Raw genomic sequence first — 24,465 nt, 5'->3', positions numbered from 1 at the left:
AATCTGCTTTCTGTCTGTTTTTTCCTGTTCAATGGGATTGTGCCACGTGTCATTGGATTATGTGAACTGACAGCCATGGCCTTTTTGGTTGTCGTCGGAAGGTGTACGAGAAAGTCAGAGGTTGTTTTTTAAATATTTTTTATTTAAAAATATTTTTAAATAATATTTTTTTATTTTTTTTAATATTAACATATTAAAATGTTTTAAAAATATAAAAAACAAATTACGAAACTGCGTAAGTAAATGAAGGGTTCTTTGACAATGGTGTTATTGGGTGGAACATGTGAAGATACTGAGGGTCGTGGTCCTGAACCATACTGACCCTCTCTTTTTATACTTGAGAACTAGCTAAGCTGATAAGCTCAAATGTGTCACTTTCAACCAGGGCCGGGCCAAGAAATTCTGTTTGGGGGTTAAATTAAAAAAAAACAAAATCTAGGGAGTCAAAAGTTAAAATTCACTAGTTTTAGGACCAAAAGTTAAAATTACACAAGAAAAAGGCAGGAAAAAAACTTTGTAGGGCCGGGCCCCTGGTTTTAACCATGTTTGCTATTTTATTATTGAGCACCCTTTTGCAGCTCCTTATAGATAAGTGTACTAGCTACGTGAACCGTGATTCACACGGGTAAGATTATTCTTTTTCAATAAAAAAATAAATATGCATGTTTTTTTAATATATCTTTGAATAATCATAAACTAAAATATTCATACATTTATTTAAATAAATAAATTTATATTTAATCAAGAGATAACTAAGAATTTGATCTCGCAACACGGGTAATATACTTAATTGTGTTTAATAATTTTATTTCTAGGAATAATTTTTTTGTTCGATCAAATAATTATATGTACCAATAAAAGATAAACAAAATCATCATTGAAAGCAAATTGAATAAAATCATGAAGCTAAACTATCAAACAACTCAATATTGAATGATGAGATTGAAAATAATAATAAAAAAAAAGATATGTGTTAACCTGAGTTAACTCGCTAACCTAGCGACCATGGACAAATGATTAGAATAGACTCATAGAGAGGGCAGTGAAAACAAAAGCATGAAGATCAATTCTAAAAAAAAAATACATGTTGAAGGAAGAAATTAAAAAAAATAATTTTAAAAAAGCATAAAAAAAAACCAAAGTCAACCCGTGTTAACTTTCAAAAACTCATGACCATGGTCATAAGGTGGAGACCAACCTCATAGAAAGCAAACCCATAAACACCAAAGCAAAATTTTTAATAAAAAAAAAAACCTTAGCAATGAAACCAAAATAATAATTAATTTAAAAACAAAACAGTGAAAAAAAATATAAGTCAATCTAAGATCGGGATAACCTCATGTAAAGGAAAGCAAAAAAAAAAAACATGAAAACAAAATTTAAAAAAAAACAAATGTTGAACCATGACCTTGGAAAAAATACAAGGGGGAAAATAATGAAGAAACATTCTAAAAAAATGACAAGAGATTAAATTGGAAAAAAAATTTAAAACAAAACAAACAATAATAAAAAGAATGAGGATCAAATTCAACATAAAAATAAATTAAAATCAAATGCTTAGGGATGAAATTGAAAATAAAATTTAATTAGTAAAAAAGAAAAAATCAAAAGAATAAGGACTAAATTTGACATAAAAATCAGATTAAACTATATGACAAGGAAGAAATTGAAGGAAAAAATCAATCAAAATAAAATACAAAAAAAAAAACTATACGTATAGTAATAAAAAGAATAAGGACTGAATTTGATATAAAAAAATAAATGATAGGATACCTATACTTTGGCAAGGAGAAAACGAAAAAAAAAAGAGGGAAAGAAAAACAATTCATTGGGGCCCAATTGAAACTCTGTTGTACACACATGTCACATCACTGTGTAGAGGACATTGACACGCTTTCAATGTTACCTTTGAAGGCAGCGTAAAACCGTAGAACGCCGCTACATGTGCCGCCCGAAAAACACGGACGACATCCACTAGCTGACACTTGTCATGCACGTGTCAACAACTTTTTCTTTTCATTAATATTTTATATTTACTAAAAAATCGAGATGTCATTTAGCTCTTCTAAGAATAACAAAAAAGCTAAGAGAAGGAAGCTTTAATTTTTTTGATCCCGAGGGTAGTTAAGTAACTTTATTGTGCATTAAAAATTGAAATTTCAATAAAACCCTCTACCAACCTATTATTACAAAGAAAACCATTGTAAAAATATCAATACACCCCTGATTACTAGTGAATAAAACTTGATTTTTTAAGGGTAATTTAGATATTTTACTGTGTATATGAAATCAAAAAGACAAAAACGCTCCTTAGCACTAACTTTAAAATTTTTTATTCCAATGGTAGCGAAGTCATTTTATTTTGCATAACACATGCAAAAAGACCGATCTATCCCCCATAAATATGGTAATGACAAATGAACACCTATAAAATGACAAAAATACCCCCAATTGGATGGTTTTGAGAAGGGGGAAATGGAAAAAACATAGTGGACTGTCCATTGTATTTTCCCCACTTGTCTTAGTATTTCTTATATTATAATTATAATAATTTTAATTGTTCCGATTTATGCGGTACATTAAAAGGAAAAGAAATGTAATTTCTTATATTCACATGCATCAGCACTAACAAACTTGAATTAATTAAGGAGATGATGGAGTGTTACGATGATCACAAAGTTTAGGTATATCTGTTTGTTAATGATTTCATGTTATGATATTGATCATCCTCTCTCTCTCTCTCTCTCTCTCTCTCTCTCTCTCTCTCTCTCTCTCTCTCTCTCTCTCTCTATATATATATATATATATATATATATATATATATATATATATATATAAAAGACCAGCATGACTTTTGTCTATTGATGAGTTGAGTGTAACATTTTAACTATAGAGCTTTTATGAAGAAGAAAAAAACTTGTAATTCACTTCCTAGTAATTAAGCAGTCATTAAGATACTTGCACTATTGCATATTTATAGGAAGTACAAATTGCATAACAAATGTAAAATAGCTACAATGCATCATGTGTCATGTATTAAAAGACTTCTTAAACATAAGCTTTACAATTTAAAATTTCATTATTTAATATATATAGACACACACACACACACTTCATGTTGAATAATAAATAGTATTTGATAATTAATATTTAAAATCTGATAAATAATATATAAATATCTAGAAAATTTATATAATTAATAATGGATAGGATATAAACATAATAGAATTAGTGGATATTCATTATCATCAAGTGACAATATAGCTAACAATTATATTGTTGGCTCGCGCTTTGTTGCAGGTCAAATTATTTTTTTTTAATGTTTTTTAACTAAAAAAATTAATGTGACATCTATTTTTTTTTAAATATTAAGACAAAACATATTAGATCGATTTGGGTCAACCTAGATTAACTTGTCAAATATATAACTCGAGTCATGAGACCATGATAACATCATATAAAGCAAATCGAAACAAATTATGAAATTCAATTTTCAATCAACTTAATGTTGAAAGATGAAATTTAAAAGAAAATTATTTTAAAAAAGGACAAAAGAAATTATATAAGTTAAAATGTCAAACCCACGACCCAGGTAATGAAACTAACATAACCCCATAGAAAATAAATTGAAACAAATTATAAAGCTTAATTCCAATCACCCAATATTGAATGATGAAATTGCAAAAACCCAATTAAAAAAAGACATAAAAAATGACATAGGTCAACTCACCAAACTAATGACTTGGTTCATAACACTAGGATAACCTCATAGAAAGTAAATCGAAGAAGTAGCTCAAGTCAACCTGGATCAACCTATCAAACCAACAATGCAAATCATGAGACTAGGATAACCTAATAGAAAGAAAATTGAAATAAATTATGAAGCTCAATTCTCAATAAACTCATTGTTGAATGATGAAATTAAAAAAAAACTAAAATAGAACACAATAAAACAACGCGAGTCTACCAGGATTAACCCATAAAACCCTTAACCTAGATCGTGAGACTGATATAACCTCATAGAAAGCAAACCAAAACAGATCATGAAGTTTAATTTCTAGTCAACCCAATATTGAAAAGTGAAATTAAAAAAGAAAACACCAATTAAAAAAAATTAAAAAAACTGAAGTCAACCGGGTTAACAAGCCAAACCTGTGACACAGGTCATGAGATTGAGATAACCACATAGAAAAAAAACTACAACAAATCATGATGCTTAATCTTCAATAAACAATTATTGAATGGTAAAACTAAAAAAAAAATTAAGATTAACAAAATAAAGGTAAAAAAAATTATTGTAATCAATAGTGTTTTGTGAGGTGGTGCACAATAAAAACACCTTTTCTTTTAGTTTTTGTTAATTTTTATATGACCTAACTAGCTAGGTTGCATAAATAGAAGGATATGTTTAGCATGAGAAGCTTATATGACACTCCATCCTTCATATATTTCTTAATATTTATTCCCTACTTAGTTCTTGAGTTCTTTATATATATATATATATATATATATATATATATATATATATATATATCACATTTATTGATGTCTAAGGATACCTCTTGAAGCAATATTAAGTAGCTTGTGTGCATTAATTTGCTTATATATATACATATAGATTAACCTGTCAACAAAAATATCTACTAATTATGATGCAAATATGATAAAAATATCTTCCATTATTAAACCGATTTTCATCTTAAAGGGTGGAGAAGAAAAAAGAGTAAATGTGTTTGATAAACAATGGTAAATGATTGAAATCCTCCTTTATATATGGTGGAGATAAATTCTCATTATATACACAATAATTACAACTATGTAATCCTATATAATACGAAAGGATCAAATATAAATAATCAAAATATTTTTACAACTATACAAGCATATATTATGGTAACAGAAAATGAATACAACACATATTATAGAGAATCATTCGATTCTCCCATATCATCCCCTATAAGGTGAGTATGGTAGAAGGGATATTGTTGAGCTTGCTTTGAAAGAGAAAAAACCAAGGCTTGGTGATGTTTTTGGTCAGCGAATTAGCAAACTGCAGATGTGAAGGAACAAAATCAACTTTTAAAGTGCCCAATAACAACAAGTTCACGAACAAAATGTTAGTCGATCATAATATGTTTTGACCGAGGATGAGTAACCGGATTGACTACCATAAAAATTGCACTTTGATTATTGCAAAGAGTTTTAGATGGATCTGAGAGTGTAGCATGAAGGTCATGAAGCAATTGAATAATCCATGAAATATCAATAATGACAATAGCTAACGAGCGATGTTCATCTTCTAAACTTAAAAGAGATATAATGCTTTATTTTTTAAAGAACCAGGAGATTAAATTGGTGTAAAAAAAGATAGCATAACCAATAGTAGAATGATGTGTATCAGGACTTTCAGCCCAATCCGCATCAGAATAAGTAAGAAGATCACAAGTAAACTGTTTACGGATTTGAAATCCATGATAAGTAGTGCCTTTAACATAATGCAAAATACACTTAAGAGCATGAAAATAATCCTCGGTGGGAGCATGCATGAACTAGCAAATAGAATTTACATTGAAGGACATATTAGGCTTGGTGATAGTCAAGTATTGTCGAGCACTAACAAGAGAACAAAATAAAGTAAGGTCGATAAACAACTTCTATTTGATTAATAGATGTTAACCAATAACAAAAGGTATGGAAATAAGCTTGACATCAATCATGGAAACACATTGCAAAAGATCAAGAGCATGTTTCATTTGACTAAGAAACAAACCTTCTCATTAGCTTGAACTTTAACACCAAGAAAATAATGAAAATCACCCAAATCCTTCATGGAGAATTCTTTGGAAAGTCAAGTAATAAAAGTGTGATCTAGAGAAGGATTATTTCTAATGATGACCATGTCATCAAGTAAGTAAACAGTCTCGAGCGAGGAGTGATAAACAAACAACGAAGAATCAACCTGACTAGAGAGAAAGCCAAGTTTAAGTAGAAAAGAGATAACACAATGAAACCAAACTCGAGGAGCTTGTTTTAATCTATAAAGAGCACACTTCAGACGACAAACATGCTCAGGAAACTATGGATCAATTTATCTAGGTGGTTGTTCCATGTATAGCTTTTCATTGAGAAAACCATGAAGAAATGTGCTTTTAACATCTAACTGATGTAAACGCCATCCAAAAGTAATAACCAATGACAAAATGATTTTAACCGTAGCAATGTGTCACCAAACTCAAAACCATAAACATTAGAAAATCATTGAGCCTTGTGCCTTATATCACTTAATAGACTTATTAGATCAAAGTTTTGTTTTGAAAATTCAACAACAACTAACTATATTATGGTTATTGAAATGAGGTACAAGAACCCATGTACTGTTTTTCTTCAAAGCTTGAATTTAATCGTTCATAGCTAAGAACCATTTAGGGTGTTTTTCAATAGACTTGAAGCCTCGAGGCTTTTTTAAAGAAAAAAAAAAGCTTGAAAAGGCTTAGAAGAAGATAAAATAGTCATAACATGATACAACCATGGTCTAAATGTATCATTTTTTCCTCTAGTAATCATTAAATGGCTAAAAGTGGTCATATGAAGAGCTGAAGACACGGGTGGAGGAACGACAGAGTCTGAAGCTCTAAAATCTAAGAGAGATTCCATAGCAAAAAGAACTTATAGATCAGGGGGAGGATTTAAGGACAGCCATAGAGTATCATTGTAAAATAAACATGATGAACTCGAAAAGGATGGTGAAGGCCAGTAATTTAAAAAAAAAAACATTAGAAGAACTAAAGACTCATTCATGACAATCATAAAAATGAATATAGTCAATGTTAGATTGCAGATTTTTCACAAAATCACAATTATATGGAAATTTGTTTTCATGAAATTACATGTATCGAGAAACATAAACACGATGTGTCTTTTGGTCTAAGCATTCAAATCCTTTATGAAGGTTAACTAACCTAAAAAAAACATTGAGCACATTTTGAAGATAATTTATAAGGTGAGGAATCTCTCAAATAAGGAAAGTAAAGACACCTAAAAGTTTGAAGCATAAAGTAATCGGGTTGTTTTTCAAACAAGAGCTCATAAAGAGTTTTGTCATCAAGAGACGGTGACGAGAGTTAGTTAATGAGAAAGAAGATAGTAGAGAAGGCCTCAACCCACATAGAAAGTGGCATACGAGTATGGGACAAAAGGTAAGATCAATTTTTATGACATGAAAATGCTTGTGTTCATGAATGCTATTTTGACTAGGAGTATAAGGACATGTCAGACAAAGAACAATGTCATAATGGTGCAAATGAGAGTGAAACTTATTATTTGTAAATTCAGTTCCACAATCACATTGAGATGATTTTATTTTTGCTAAAATTGCATCTTTATATAACATTGTAAATTGATAAAAGTATCAAAGAAATTATATTTGTGTTTTAAAGGGAATACCCAACTAAGGTTCTGTTTGGGATTGTGGCAGCGGTGGCGGTTCTAAGTGCTTTTCGCTTAAAAATACATCAAAATGAAGTTTTTTTATTTTTTAAAAATTATTTTTGACATAATCACATTAAAACGATTTGAAAACATAAAAAAATCATTTTAAGCAAAAACAAAAAATTCAAAATTTTTGGGAACGCGGTTTGCACCGCGTTCCCAAACAGACCCTAAATCAGGTACAATCATCAATAGAAATCGCATAGTATATATATCTAGTAAAATAAGAAATTGGTGATGGACCCTGTTGCACGTTTGTGGTGTCGTGGTGATCATCCTCTTAAATCATAAGTTGTTGAGTATGTGTGGAAAGAAAAAGGAATTCTTGCCTCTTTATGGTTTAAGAGGTTTGGAATCACCACCTAGTATTTTGGTCACTATGAACTCTAACTGATCTTTAGAGTTTGGATAAGGGGGCTGGTTGTGTATAGAAAGGACAATATCACCCCTAGTACACCCTATCTAAAATAAGTTGCATTGTTTATTCGTCTAACTATCACTAAGACACTATTGTGTTTTTTTAATTATTAGTATATCGTTAAAGCAGATTCACCCTAGTTATTCTAAAAAACCTTGAGTTGTTGGCAGAGAAAACAATTAGCGTATAGAGAAGAAAGTTATGGTTGGCTTTATTAACAGAGGCTAGCAATATCAACAACAACAAAACATAGAGAAAATAAATGAGTGTTGAAAGAAGAAAAGACCAAGAAACATAACCAAACAATATTGAGGAGTTATGTTTTGGAGAAAATAAAAGTTATACCTATAATAACAATGACAACTTGGTATATCTTTCCCCAGATGAACATTAGACCAAATCTTTTTCTCCCTTTCTTCTCCTCCTGTTATTCCTTTCTTTCTTGCTACGTCCTTTCTTTTTTTTTCTATAGTTGTCTAAGAACCATGATTTGTTGGCAAAGATAAAAAAGTGACATGTAAGGAAGAAAGCTATGGTTGGCTTTGATTATTTATTTGCAATGGAAAATGAGGTTTGGGCGATGGTGTTTTATGATGGAGAGGGAGAAAGTTACGGGAGGAAGGTTTGATGGCTTCGTATTCGTGAGATGTAGGGTGTCAAGTTTTTCAAAGCTAGAAGCTAAGGCTTGAAGTATGAAATGGCAATGTGGTTATGGTCTTTTTATAGGCTCCTTGGTTAGGGTTTTGTGGGACTTTTATAGGAGAAATGGGGAGGTTCTAAGGCTTGTGAGCTAGTGGAATCTTGACCATTGATGTTTAAGAAGGAAGTATGACCATTGATTATAGCTAAGAAAGAAAGTTTGTCCTATTTTGCAACTGCCAAAGTGGTTATTCATACCATTTGAAAATTTCATTAGTTTGGGTTTGAGATTGTTGTGATTTTTTCTTGAATCTTGGGGCAAAAGATGAAGATCTGAGTGGAGGGGATTTGATAGGAACATATGTGTTCGTATAACATTCAAATCTAAATAAGCAGAATTTGGCTTTATGGTGCTATTAGAGGCAGTAATCATGTTAGAAGGAGTTGTGATGCTACCATCCAAATAGCCAAAAAGTTGTTGATAAGCAAATGCACCATTATGTTGAGCAAAAGAGTAAGAGATGAAGAAGAGGAACCAGCCATGAAAAGGATTATAGAAAAAAAAACCTTGGCTCTACTACCATAAAAGTGTTAGAAAAACAATGGTAAATGGTTGAAATCCTCCTTATCATACGAAGGAGAAAACTTCTCATTATATACACAATAATTAAGTTATGTAATTCTATATAATAAGAAAGGATCAAATACAAATAATCAAAATATCCCAATATAAGCAGATATTATGGTAACAGAATATGAATGCAACATATATTATCATGGAGAATCACTTGATTCTCCCTTATAAAATTATAAAATAGAAAGGAGGTTTTGCTTGATAAAATATTGAAGAGATTATTGCAATGCATGATTGTGAATTTGTGATTCATATAAGATTGATTGTGTGGGCATTTGATTTTATACGAATAATAAGTAGGTGCATCAATGATTTATATTTAACATATTTGGAATATAGTCTCAATTATGATCAAGAAAAGGTTATGGAGAGCATAAAAAAATACTGGCATATTAATTCATGTAATCACTTGGTGATTTTACGACCTATATATATATACTAGTCACGTAACCCGCGCGATGCCGCGGGTTAATTTTTTTTATATAAAAAATACAACAAAAAAAAACTAAGATCTAAAAGTGTTAGGTTTTTCTGCAAAGCTATATCCAAGAATCTTGGGTTTGACTATAACGCCTGACCCAAAAGTAATATTTATAATAATAATAATATTAAACTTGCATGACCCAGTAGGTCTCGCTCTAATATCAGACCCAATAGTCTTCGATGTGGATCTGGTTGCAAGGTCATGTCATAAAAGTATGATAATTAAATAAATTAATTAAAAAGGAAAAAACTAATAGAAAGAAAAAAATTAATGAAGAAAAAGAAAAACAATCTGAATTAACTGGGTTAACCCGTCAAACCTTGAATTCGTGTCGTGAAAGTTTGATAACTAAATAGAAAAAACAAATTGACGGGTTAACCCAGAATTAACCGAGCTAACCTGTCAAACCAGGTTACCTGTCAAACCTGGGATCCGTGTCATGAAAGTCTGATAACTAAATAGAAAAAAAATTAAAATTAACAACCTAAACTAAACGAAAAAATTAACTAAAAATAATAAAAAACAAAAACAAACAAAAGACATAAGCCTGTTACTAATGAGGAAAAAGAAAAAAATCTGAATCAACTGAGTTAACCCGTCAAATCTGGGATTCGCGTCATGAAAGTTTGATAACTAAATAGAAAAAAAAATCGATGGGTCAAACGAAAAAAAATTAACAAACTAAACTAAACGAAAAAAATTGATTAAAAGAGAAAAAAAAAATTAGGTTAACTCGTTAAACCAGGTTAACCTGTCAAACCCGAGATCCGTGTCATGAAAGTATGATAACTAAATAAATTTTTTTTTTCACATTAACAAACTAAATTAAACAAAAAAAAATTCATTAAAAGAAATAGAAAAAAAAGTGAACATTAACAACCTAAACTAAACGAAAAAAATTAATTAAAAAAACAAAAAACAAACAAAAGACATAAGCATATTACCAATGAGGAAAAAGAAAAAAAATCTGAATCAACTGAGTTAACCCGTCAAACCAGGTTAATCCGTCAAACCTGGGATTCGCGTCATGAAAGTTTGATAACTAAATAGAAAAAAAATTCAGGTTAACTCGTCAAACCCGAGATCCATGTAATAAAAATATGATAACTAAATAAAAAAAAATTTCACATTAACAAACTAAATTAAACAAAAAAATTCATTAAAAAAACACAAAAAAAAAAGCAAAAAAAAACAAAAACCCATAGGCCAAACAAAAAAAAGAAGGAAAAAAGAAAGTCAAGTGTTTCATTGTGCACGGTGATACATTATATGTACAAAATAGAAAAAAAAAAAAAACATGCTGCTACAGTGAAAAACCCATGCGTTTTAGAGTTCTTTAATACGTGTCATGAAAGTCTGATAATTAAATAGAAAGAAATTTAACATTAACAAACTAAACTAAATAAAAAAATTAATTAAAAAGAAAAAAATACGGGTTAACTCGTCAAACAAGGTTAACCCGTCAAACCCAGGATCCGTATCATGAAAATCTTCAAAAATTAGTTATCAGATTTTTATTAATTTTTTTTTATCATATTAACAAACTAAATTAAACAAAAAAAATTCATTAAAAAAAACAAAAAAAAAATTAAAAACGAAAAAAAAAAAAAAAGTTCTGTAGTGTAATATAATATAATATAATAATTATAATAATATAATATATTAATAAGTGAAAGGCGGGGGGAAGCTACAGTAGTTTCCCCACGCCTTTTAGATTATTACTTAATATAGGGGTTGGAGGTGACCATTTAAGAATAATTAAGAGCTGCAAGCATTCTGAAGATCCGAATGCTGGGTTTCAATTGTCACATCTTTTTGGTAGAACTTTAAAGGAAATAGAAAAATGAGGTTCATAAGCATCAAAATATAAATGTAAGGAACGGCTTTTTGTTCCAACATATTTGATGCTGCACAAGGAAAATAAAGAAAAGGCCATTCATAAGCTCCTAAACACAACTGAGCATACAGCCCTAGAAAAGAAAAGCATATGATACATATAGCATTACACATAATTTAGTTACAGTTCCTAGGCTTTTACAGAAGCGGACCGGCGGCCAGCTATAAGTTTTGGGAAGCATCTCAAAATAGTATGATTGGTGGTAGGCTTGTAGGATGTGAAAAATTCGGCATCCTGCTCGAGGGACTCTGAATAGCTTTCCAGAATCGCAACAATCTGGTCAAAATGTGGTCGTTTATCTGGGTTGCTGGACCAGCATCGGTTAATGAGATGACTAAAGGCCAGTGGACATTTTGGGGGTAATGGTGGTCTGGCATTCTGCAGAAAGCCCAGAAGATATCAGATGCAAGAAATTAATGAAAGTGAAAAAATAATCCTAATAAGGGATTAAGGCAAATTTCCTCTTTGAAAGATTGAGAGCACAAAATGAGAAAAAGATGTCACTTCTTGTCAAGCATTTACTTTGATGGAGAATATGATCATAAGATGTACACTTGGGTGGTAAGGGAAACAGATTGTCATGAATCGACATACATATACAATATACAGACTCGAGTTATGTACCTTCAAAATCAAAAGAGAAGACTTTACGTTTGTCTATGCTACTATGATGTCAGTTGGCTTGATATATAATACAGTTTTCAAGAAGATAGATAGACACCACATAAGAATGGCAAAGACAGCATGGTCCCCACTTCTAATGGCTACAACACAGGCATGGGCACATGTGACTGATTGTAATCACAGTGCTCCAGCATGTGAGGAAGATGCATCTCAGTAGATGAATCTAGAAGACCAAAACTAGCATATGTTACAAAATTGCAAATGATTTGATCCACTTGTATTATTGCAATTTCATATCATTGATGCAGTTCTGGTGTATCTTCTTTGCAGCTTAAATGTTCCTATTGTAAGTCACATTTGGACATGTGATATTGAGAACATTCCATGCTGAACATTTGCCATCTCGTCAGATAAAACTGACGAGCACACCCAAAATAAGACTTAGTACCCTCAATCACGTAACAGATGAATATTAATACAATACTGAAAGCAATAACCGGGCTACATGAATATTCCCCATTATAGATCTCAAATCTGCATTACCACAAAGGCCATATTCCTTCTCGATAATATTAAAATATCAGACCTACACCACTACCATATCGTCATTACCATCATCTTGTCCACAATTGCCAGCATGAGTAGAAAATTGGGAGCTATGTGACAATAAAAAAATCTTGGGACCAGTTACGTTAACCTGTGTATCTTCGTCATCCTAAAATTTTCTTGGATTGACAATTGGATTTAAACAGTGCATGATGATCTATGAGGCTGAAGGAATGTGGTTTGGAACTTTCTTCAACAAGAGTGAGAATGTGTTCTACTAACATTCTCACCCAGAAGATTAATGACTTCAAGACAAAACCACCATCCATAAGATGAAATAGATATCTTCCTCTTTCTCCTTAAGTCAGCAATGAATTGGTATCAGATTGTTGCTCATTACATCCTAATTTTCAAGGATATTCAAAAGAACTTATTGCCTGACAGTCTATCCTTATAGCATATCATTAACCTATGCATGAGTGGGGCTCAATATCCAGATGTATTACCTGAGAGATCTTAACAAAACTCAAAGGAACTCTTCTTTTCTTTTCTTTCTTTCTATTTTTTTCTTTTGTGGTTACAAAGGAGAGGCTCAAACTCAAAGATCTCTTAAGGGAAACGATGCATGGGTAAGCTAATTGGCAGAAAAAAACTCAAATGAACTCTTTAAATGTGTAGTAAGACACTAGTTTGGAGGTCAATAAGAACTTCCATGTTGATTCTCGTTACATGTGTGACTGCAGAACATTTTGCCTTGTTTCATGAAATTTGACCCGGTTTCCTTATACTCTGAACCTTGTAACCCCTTCAGTGTGAACAAAATCATGTGTACTTTCAATTCATAAAACACTACAATCCAATATTTCTTAATTTTCTTGAACCTTCTAAGAGACATTTGATCAAATTCTCACAAATCAATCCCTACAGGTCTGGTGCTCCATCCATTTTTTCCCATTCCTCATTTTAGCATCCTAATATATCTCTTATCTTTTGCCGACAGCAAAATGATTCACAACATGGAAACGATTTGTTTGACAGATAAATAATTAGACTTCTGTATATTTTGACATGAATCAAAAGCTCAAATAAATATTTTACTCCTTGCATCCGCAGATATTCCTTTCCTATTTGTCCTGGAAACTAATTTTATTCAAAAGTTGGAGCATTTTCGCAGGAATTATTCCTAAGAAAAAATATGTCATGCAAAATTATCAAAAATTTAAAACACCCTGAAAACATTTCTAGCCATGCTTTCGGGGAATAGCACAAATTTTGAAGTTCTTCTCGAATTAAATTCTCCAAAATAAATACATGACAAATTCAGAATGCAAAATCATTAATTATCAATAAAAAAACTAATTATCATATGAAACATCATTATTGAGAGGAGGCTCTGATGTTTCCTTCCTATTCCCATTTTTAAACTCTTTTCTTCCCCTTCAGGATCTAGCTTTTCATTTGTCTTATCATTATTAATACGCAATCCATTCGAGATTTTGGAAACAGCCAAGGGCTTGAGGCAATGAAATGTCTAGCTGATGTATATGCATTTCAGGATATGTCAAGTACAATTCATATGCAAATAGAGATAAGTAAAATCCTACAATTATTAGATTCATACCAGCAAAATGAATCAGATGAGTTTACCTTTTGGCAGACAGCAAATGCAGCCTGTTCTGGAGTCATGTTGTCAAATGGTGTCATTGCTGTCAGGAGCTCCCAGAGGACTATGCCAAAACTATAGACATCAACTTTTTTTGTGTGATGTTTTTCTTTGATCATCTCAGGAGCCATCCATCGATATGTACCTGTGAATCCCTTTGCATTACCGCAATGAGATTCCAAACAGGAAATACCAAAATCAGCAACTTTGACGCTCATATCTTCTCCAAGCAGTAAATTTTCAGATTTGAGATCCCTGTGAAGTATCCCTTGTGAATGGAGATATTGCATCCCATGTGCAATGTCAAGGGCTAATTTCAGAACTAGATCGAGAGGAACTGAATATGGCTCTTGCTGATGGAGAAATTTTCTCAACGAACCCCCAGCCAGATACTCGGTGATTATACAAAATACAGGAGGTTTCTTACAAGCTGCAACAAACTGAATGACAAAAGTGAAGAAGACAGTGTGACTTATAATCAACAAAAATTTGCACAATTTGTCATTTGATTAAACCATTTAGACTGTGTACAATGCCAGTAGGGTCAGAGATTCAATTCACTCCAACATCTGAAGTGGCCTAGATGTAAAAATTAAAAAGGCTCATCTGTACAGAGAAACATCCCCAAGAGTCTAGGAATTTGCATTTAATCTACTTTTCCAAATATGTAAGAATTACTGAACTTGAGGAGATGAGGATATATGGCATTTTTGGTCCATTGACAACACTGACAAAGACTTCCAATAGTAAAATATAAATAAGAAAGCAAATTGTTCTCTCCTTCAATCTTCATTCTTCAGTCTCCTAGCCTCATCAATCTAGAAAAGATTCTAAAGACCCCACTGGCCATTGCAACCTCTGGTATGGGTACCCTAATGAAATAGTCTAGATAATTAGTGATTTAGCTATAAACTTTTAACTGCTGAAGGATATGCTGCCAAAAATATTTAATGCAGAAGAGAAGTGCTGCACATCATAAATACTAGCTAACAATCATGTCCATGACTGTATCAATTTTCTTTGCTGGTCCACTTCATTTTTAACCATACCTCAGACTGCAAATATCCATTCAATGACATCATTTGGAAAACAGAAGAAGCATTGATGATCTTACATCAAAATTAGAATTCGTAAATCCCAAGAGTTTTTTCATAAGATTGCAAGCCCATGGTGAAAAGTTCACAATCTTGTAAAGCATGATATTACAAGGCTACTGCTAGAATTTTTAGACGACTCCTTATCAACGGAAGGAAAAGAGAGTAATAAATAATGCACATGGGCAATATGTAATTGATATTGAAAGTTTAATGAATTTCTACCAAATTTGTTCCACAAAACCAAGCCAGGAAACATTGCATGTTGGAATCACTTTCATTGTTCTGCAGCAAAATTACAAGCCATTTCCACCACCCTTTGTTAACAAGTAAAAATATGTATAAGATCACAACTGGTTCGAATGAGAGGTTAAGAATTTAGTTTTAAGGTAATTAACAACATATTCCTTTACAAATCCAAACATTAAATTAAAAAGAAAATGGAACTCCATTTATTGTTAATATAAAGCACAGGACATTAACACATGCAGTTAAAGAAACTGGATGCTTACAGTGATGATATTAGGATGCCTTAACCGAAACAGCAAAGCCACCTCTGAAGTGAAGTGGTTCTCAAGCATAGTAGCCAAGTTCTCGTCCTCTTCAGGCTGACTTATAAGCTTAATTGCCACATCTCTTTGCTTATACACACCCCTATATATCCTACTGTGCCTCCCAGATGCAAATTTGTTACCAATAAACAACTGGGACATGTCTGCGCTCCATCCCCCCTCTCCCTCTCCTTTAATCTCTGCCCCAGATGACACCAAATACTTGGACCAAGAAACCGCTCTCTTATATTCTCCAAGAGAAAGCCTCCTCTCTGATTTTCCATTGTTATATATTTGCTTAAAACAGTAAAGATTCTTCATGGATTTGAACCAAGTCTTAACAAAATCACCAGATGCTTAACCCTTAAGCCTCTGGAACTCAATGTAGAAACCACAACGCCTCTAAATTTAGACTAGAAACTCAATTTGTATGTGACCCGACAAGGAAACATCTGAACTTGCATGCACAGAAACTGTTTCTCATTCAACTACATTTCAAAACATTCAGTGCTCACGCATTCAAACATTGATGAAAACAATTCCAACCAACTAAAAAAACGAGAACAAAAAAACACTAATCAACCATTTAACTTGAATCACAGCACTAAAAGCCAAATTTGGAAACAAGAAAAACATAGGTTTTTTCATATAAAAAATCAAGCTACAAAAGATATCCAAAAAGCTCACTTCTTTCCCTAGCAAAAATGTTCAGACTGACCCTTTCGCAAATCTCAAAGCTCTAGCTTTAAATCAAACAAAAAGACCACGGTTTTGAATAAAACACAAGCTCAAAAGGATGGTTTTTCTTATCTTTTCATGCCATAAAATGGTGGCTCCGCAGACAGAGTCAAAACCCGGAATCAAATTCTAGAGAAAAGCCGAGTGTGGTTAAAGAAGAGAGAAAGGGAGTCGGTTGGGTTGGTGTAAACACTGTTATTGTTGTTGTTTCTAGTGTGCAAACTGCAAAGCAGTGAAAAGCATGCCAAGCGCTGGCGGTTTTCTCTCTCTGTGTCTCACACAATAAAATATTCTTGAAGAAAGTAAAAAAGAGGAAAACACAAGCTTCACTCACTCTCTCTGACTGCAAGAGGAGGAGGAAAGGTCTTTGACAATCACAACGTGCGAAGATCCACTTCTGAGGAGACAAACCGGGTCTTCATGATAATGACCTTTGTCCATCTCTTTTTCAATTTATCCTTGCTTTTGTAGCTGAATATCCACCATGCCATTCCGTGCTTGTGCTTGCCGTGTTTTCGACTTCTTTAAACAGTTCCGAATTGACCAGAAAGGCCTCTCCCTTCTAATTACTGCAAGCATTAGATTTCATTTTCTTTTCGATAAGTCTATCACCATTGCCCGTGCGTTGCTAGTAACAGATTTCATTAAAATTAAAATTAAATTCAAATTCAAATTCAAATTGAAAGGATTAGCATGGCTAACATTTTTTTTAATTCTTTTTTTTACATTAATTTTCTTTTTAAAAAATCCATCATTCAACATAAATATTAGACTGTCTAATTTTTTTAGTTTTTTTTATATGAGATTATCTCGATTTTATAATCTACATTATAGTTTTGACGGGTTAATCCAAGTTAACTCATGTATTTTTTATCATTTTTTAATTTTTAATTTTTTTTAATTTTAATTTTTATTAGGTTATCTCATTCACTTGCAAAGTTTAGCAAACTTACTTGGGGTTACTTTTTTTTTTTAATTGATATTTTTGTATTTTATTTTTTTACATTTAGATTGTTGGGAATTGAATATTGTGATTTTTATTGATTTAATTTTATGAGATCATCCTAATATCTTGCCCAACAAGTTTATTTTCATTGGTAAGAGAGAGTTTTTCTCATTATCTTTAGTAGCAAGTCCCACTTATATTTTTCAATACAGGTTTTAAATTATTATTTTTTATGATTTTTTATTGTATTTTAGTAACATAATAACCTATCCTTTGTTTCATAATGTATTTTCTATTAAAATTCATAAAATAGCCTGAGTTGAGCTTAGAGAGCGCGTATGTGTGGCATAAGTTCAAGGCCACTTGGCTTAGGCTCATTTATGAAATATTTTTTAAATTTATCCCATTTATTATTGTTGTTTTTTTATTATATAATTAAATCAAACTAGTGTATTAGACCCAATTAAATCTATAACTAAAGTCATGGATTTTTTTTACTTTTTTGAAACATGCTAGCAGCGCATGAACATCTTTTTTACACTCAAATTTTTTTTAGGTTTAACCCATGGCGCAGTGCAGATTATCTATCTAGTATTTCCTAAGACAAGCTAATTTTTAATGTAAGAGAAGAAGGTGCAAGTATTATAGATGTGTTTTCGAGTATCATGATTTTTTTTTTATTGAAAAGTAATAATATGTTATTTAAATTTAATAAAATAAATTAATATATATAAAGAAGAATTGTTAACACTAATTAAAATACTAAAAGCAGAAAGTTAATCTTTCAAGTGAAAAAAAAATAGATACATATGTAAATATTTAACTCTAAATATCCTTAATATTTTTTATATATATTTTTTTTATCTTAGTGGTTAATTTCTGGTTGCTAAGAACATACAATTTTCATTTGCATAGATGCATCATGCAATTACAATTTATTTATATAAAATAAAAAAAAATACAATAATATCTCTGAAGCAATGTGAAATTAAAAACAAATCAAAACATTAATTAATATTGTTTTTAAAAAAGTGAACTAAATATTTAAAAATAATAATAGAGAGGGTGTTAATTAAAATTTAAATAAAAAATAAAAAAACAAAGAAAAAAAAGATGTCAAACATTGTTGGGCATGACATATCAGACCCACACACCTAGCATATTAATTTTCTTTTTCCATAACTTGAGTTTTAGATTTGGTTGGTTAAGCCGAATTGACTTCAGGTCAATCTAATATATTATCGTCTCAATATTTGAGAAAAAAAAATCATCTTAATTTTTTTTAAGTCAAACAATATTTTTACAGATCATTTGGGGTGTCTTTAGACCCATCAAGTCAATTGAATCATGTCAGGGCAACTCCATCATGGTTTAATTTAAAGCTCAAGCTAATTAAAGAGTCGAGTCAATAGGTCTTAAGGTTGACCTGCTGGATCAAGTTTAATGGCATTGTTAATTTTTTATTTAACTTGGGCCTTTTTTGTTAGGCCCTTTTTTTGAAGGTTAATTTTTTTTTATCTTGATCTCATGTCACGTGTAGCAGGTTAGTCGAGTTAATTGGGGTTAATTCGAATTTTTTTCCCTCGATTTTTTATAGCCTTTTTCCTTTTCAATTTCATCATTTTGCATTAAATTATTTACCCTTGAGCTTTGTTATTTTTTCACTTTTCTTGTTGTTTGGTTATTTCAAAAGCGGGTTAGAAAAGTTAACCCGAATTGACTTAAAGTTTTTTTAACCTTTTTTTATTGAACTTTGATGTTTTTTACTAGGTTATTCTTTTGAAATTCTTTTTCTTTTATTCTCATCTCATATTGCAGGTTGTTGGTTCATCAAGTTACCATGAGCGACTCGAGTTTTCTTCTTCAATGTTGTATTTTTAAAGTTTTTTTTTTCACCTTTAATATTAGGTTATTAGACTTTAAATTTTATATTTTCTTTTGCAAGTTTTTTCATTCTCATATCCTAAACTATATTTTAGTTAATTTAATAGCGTCTCAGTCTCATCTTGAATATTTTTTTAATATTGAAAAAAGTTTAACCCGGATTGCAGTGTATAGCGTCTAAGCTACCTAGTTACTTGAACAGAAACAGAAACAGAAACAGAAACAGAAGCAGTAAGAGAGAGAATGAGAAGTGTATCGTGTTTGGGTATTGGAGTCAGAGCAAAAGGAGGGTCCCATGAACACAGGGCGCGATCCGGCCGTGACAAAGCCGTATGGTATGGCCCTCTTCCGTATACGGTCTCTCACTGTCTTCTTGTGTTTACTAATATCGATAAAGAGCTTAATTAATTACAGCTAACCCTTTTGTTTTTTTATAATTCTGAAATTGTAATCTAATCTAACGATAACCCTGTACTAAAAGCTAGAGATGCAGACTGTACGTGTCAGTTGTCACTGTAAGGCCCACTTTCTAGGTGACAACGCGTTAGTCGCTCTCCACCACCACCAGAGGAGGGGCTCCTGCCTCCCTGCCATGACTGCCTGGGGGAGGTTTTGGTGTTTGCTGGCATTTCCTAGCTAACACCCGGCAACTTCTGGGACATGTTCGGCGGTGGTTCTTTTATTTGTCTGGGGTTGGATTGATTAACCAATACAAGCACGCAATTAATTTCCATCACATTCGAATTCAGAATAATAATACATAAAATAAAAATGTGCATTTAATTTCGTGTTGAATGATGTATGAGTTTACCAGAACTTCAAGGTATAGAGACAGAACCTATCTATTCAAAACCTAACCACAAGCTTGATTAAAGACTTCATATATATTCCTTGTTCAAATTTCTACTTGATAACTTTTTGAGTTGGAATTGTGAACCGAAGTAGGTGCTTTAGATTTTCAATCGATATTGATGCCTTAATTTAGGATTGTCCAAGTTCCTTGTTCCTTAAAAAAAAAAATTATATAATTAAAAAATATATAAAAAAAACTTTAAATATCATCTTATTATTACAATCATTATTATTATTTTACTTTTTTTTATTATTATTATAATCATCAGACTATCACCATCATCATTATTAAGTCATCATCATCATCATTGCTTAACTATCATCATAAAATATTTCATTATTATTATTATTATTATTATCACCACCATCACCGTATTCTTCCATCATATTCTTTGTATCACTATTTTGTTAAGTTTCTTAAAACATATACACGCAACAGAAAACAATAAATTTAAAATTTTTCAGTAGGTCTAAGAATCTCATTAGATAGATTTAGAGTTGTTTAGGATTTATATAAAGATTACCTGAAGATCATATATTCTTTTCAACTTTAAGTATTTGCTTTAAGGCTGAGTTATCGCAAATCGCAAATCATCTAGATGTTCAGCCTCTAACAGTAATTCACATGAACTACTAGTGAGAAATTTTTTAAACCCTTTTAGGAGATAAATATTGTTATAACTTAGAATGTTAACTCTTTTCTTTTATGTTGTAAGTGTTTATATATTATACTCTACTTACATTCTCTTTGAAAATAAGAGGCATAACATTCTATTTATAGAAAAACCTAAAAACCCAATAAATGATAAAATATCAATTTTCTCCTTAAATAATATCACATATATTATTTTAGGTTGATTTTAGAATTTTTTTCAATCAAGTCCTTACTTAATTGTTTCTACATCTAAAATTGCAATTCCTTGTATTAATTACATTCTAGTCATCAATTTTTAAAATCTATTTACTATCAAGTCACACTTAATTAATCATCTTATTTTAATTTCTAACCAATAGTTCTTATGTGTGTGACTCATTAGGTTCCCTAATAAATTGGCTAAAATATAAATCATAATCCTAAATAAATTAAACAATTTCATTTATTATGAATTTAACAATTGATTGACTTATAATTTCAGATCAAGTATAATGTTTAACATCCTATTATGATCCTTCAAATATTAAGAAAGCCATAAGTGGTTTGACGTAACATTTTAATGACTAGTTTCTAAGTGTAATTATTATTCTTTCATCAAGAATGTTTTGATTTAGACATCATAGCATAGAGTATGTATGCTTTGTCAAATCATGTTAGTTCTCAACATTATAATCATTGATTATTTTAATAAGATTTTGAAACTCTTTTCAAAACTTATTCCACATTGACCAAGAACTTTACAATCAATATTACTTGAGAACATATGTAATATTTTTTCTAATTCACCTAGGGTGATGAATCCTTTTTTAATTACTTAAATATCTTCATATAGTTTATGTTGTACTTAATATCTATCGTTTGTTACCATTGATTAGAACAACGTAAGGTCAGGATCAAAGTACAACACTTTCTATATAAGATAACTTAGTAATCTTGAGTCTAAAGATCAGTTACACAACTATCACGTGAGTCTTTTCATAGACATGAATAATCTTTCCATATGAAATTCTCTTACCAGTCAGTTTAGTGTACATGACATTTAAGAAGCACCTATATATTAGTTCCAGGTATCCCTTATATCTCATTTTATAAGAGCAACTACTTCATTTCACAAAAGAAGGAACATAATATATAACAATCTGAACAACTCTAATTAATATCCAGTCTCAATAAAACATTGACCAGGAACATTTAGGAATAATGTTTTGATGTAATAGAAATCTCATAATTAGATGGAGAGAGTTTAGAGATGATAGAGAAAGTAAATGGAAAATGGTGAATGAGAGAATGTTGTCAGTTGGCCATATTTCTAAAACAAAAAAGCTCGATCTTTGTTTCAATAATTAGATGGGGAGAGTTTAGAGATGATAGAGAAAGTAAAACATTGACCAGGAACATTTAGGAATAATGTTAGTTTAGTGTACATGACATTTAACAAGCATCTATATATTAGTTCCAGGTATCCCTTATATCTCATTTTATAAGAGCAACTACTTCATTTCACAAAAGAAGGAACATAATATATAACAATCTGAACAACTCTAATTAATATCCAGTCTCAATAAAACATTGACCAGGAACATTTAGGAATAATATTTTGATGTAATAGAAATCTCATAATTAGATGGGGAGAGTTTAGAGATGATAGAGAAAGTAAATGGAAAATAGTGAAATAGAGAATGTTGTCAGTTGGCCATATTTCAGAAACAAAAAAGCTCGATCTTTGTTTCAATGGCTCTATTAGATGAGAAGAGTTTTATTAAAGTGTTTTTAAGCTTTTCTCTTACTAGAAAAAAAAAGATGGCAGTTGAAAGATGAATTTTTTTCCTGATTTGATTTTGAATTTTCAAACTAATTTAGGGGTGTTTTGAGTTGACACATTGGTTTATTAACATTATAATTATGTGTATTAGGTGTTTTTAATTGAAAATAGGTTGAAAAATAATTTTTTAGGTCTAAAAAGCCCCTACCCGATTAAAAAAAAAAGTGAACAACATATCATCTACCTCCTTTTCTAAAGGAAAAAATAGAAAAGGTGAAGTATATGGACCTTATCTTGCAAGCCCTAGTGAATATCCTTTTCTTTAAATGGGCTAGGCACGTAGACCAACCAGGCCCACGTATTTGGCCTATGTTGATTTGGCCTATTATGGATTTTCTTGGTTTTTTATATATTTTATAATTAAATTTTATTAAGATAAATAACTTTAAAAAACATTAAAAATAATATATTATAGTATTTTTCATATTAAATTATCTAACACTTTTTTTTTCAACTTTGATTTGTCTTTGTTTTTTTCTAAAATTATTTTTCACTTTTCTACACAATTTATTTTTTTATTATTATCAGATGATTATATAAACAACAGACTCCAAATATCTTAGTATATTATTCTTATATTTTTTAATACATCCATGAAATAATAATTAAACCATTAAATTTATTATTAAATGTTGCTTTTATGATTCTAATATTTTTTTGCTTTACAAAAATAAACATTCTATAAATTTCCAAAATACAAAAATACATTCGTTTATAGTATAAAAATGGTATAGTTAAAAAGATGTATTTTTATTGTTATTTTGGATTCTTTAAAGTCAATTAGAAATTCATATTCTAATCATCTTTGGCTTTTAATAAATAAAGTACATTGCAAAAAAACATATTGAGAAAAATAAATTAATAAGAAAAGGAAGGATTATACAAGCAAATTATTTTGTCTCAATAGAATTTAAATTATTAATTTTATTATAAAAAATTATTGACATATAATGAAATAAAAAAATATGAATAGCTCTCGGCGTCACAAAATCAGATATCTGGATCTATATTTATCTCTTTACTTTCCGATTTAGTCTTTAATTTGTGTCAACATCTCTTTCTAATATTTATTTGTGTATGTAATTATTAATTTATTTGATTAAACACATGCCTTATTTATTTTTTGTCACAATAGAAAGTTTTTTTCAAACTAGAAAACATGTTAACAATGCTCGGATTTTCTTTTTTCACATGAAAAAAATTAACTTTTGACCCTATCAGCGGGTTGCGGGTAAAGTAGGTTAGTAATAGCAATATACATTAGGATGGTTTGAACCAAAAGCCTATGATATTTAATTTGTTTTTTTTTTTTGCTATTAAATATCATAAATCGTCATAAAGGATATAATTGCATTCCAAATTTCCAATTAATCATTAAATATTAATAATTGATTTTGAATATAACATTTTTTTTAAGTGTTGTCAAGCTATTGTCTATGAATCAGATATAACTGATATAACTGTTTTTTTTATTTTTTAATTGTATAATTTTGGAGACATGCAAAAGCAATTCTTAGCCAAACTTTAATG

The 24,465-nt window shown here is 30.5% G+C and overlaps 1 protein-coding gene across 2 annotated transcripts; it reads right to left on the bottom strand.

Annotated features, from left to right (window-relative positions):
* Window positions 1-11,455: 11,455 nt before the first annotated feature.
* On the bottom strand, window positions 11,456-17,258 carry LOC7483495 (serine/threonine/tyrosine-protein kinase HT1). Of its 2 annotated transcripts, XM_024582515.2 has the most exons (4): window positions 16,000-17,258; window positions 15,713-15,772; window positions 14,378-14,833; window positions 11,456-11,938 (listed from the first exon to the last, which is right to left on the bottom strand). In XM_024582515.2, exons 1-4 carry the CDS (start codon window positions 16,357-16,359, stop codon window positions 11,690-11,692), a joined length of 1,125 nt encoding a protein of 374 aa, XP_024438283.2. In that variant the 5' UTR covers window positions 16,360-17,258; the 3' UTR covers window positions 11,456-11,689. The 2 variants fall into 2 exon arrangements, with proteins under 2 accessions (XP_024438283.2, XP_002318042.3); XM_002318006.4 differs by lacking the exon at window positions 15,713-15,772 and having other exon boundaries at window positions 16,000-17,242.
* Window positions 17,259-24,465: the final 7,207 nt, after the last annotated feature.

This window comes from Populus trichocarpa, chromosome 12, assembly GCF_000002775.5.
Source record: "Populus trichocarpa isolate Nisqually-1 chromosome 12, P.trichocarpa_v4.1, whole genome shotgun sequence".
Lineage (NCBI taxonomy): Eukaryota > Viridiplantae > Streptophyta > Magnoliopsida > Malpighiales > Salicaceae > Populus > Populus trichocarpa.
The sequence above is the reverse complement of the archived record's forward strand: the minus strand, read 5'-3'. Positions and strand labels throughout refer to the sequence as shown.

Excerpts from the sequence above, each read along its gene's own strand:
- LOC7483495 (XM_024582515.2), bottom strand. The coding sequence starts at position 16,359 with ATGAAGAATCTTTACTGTTTTAAGCAAATATATAACAATGGAAAATCA. Across the intron at positions 14,834-15,712 it reads GGTTTTGTGGAACAAATTTG|TTTGTTGCAGCTTGTAAGAA; the intron begins GTAGAAATTCAT and ends TTTGTCATTCAG. Across the intron at positions 11,939-14,377 it reads CATTTGCTGTCTGCCAAAAG|AATGCCAGACCACCATTACC; the intron begins GTAAACTCATCT and ends GGCTTTCTGCAG.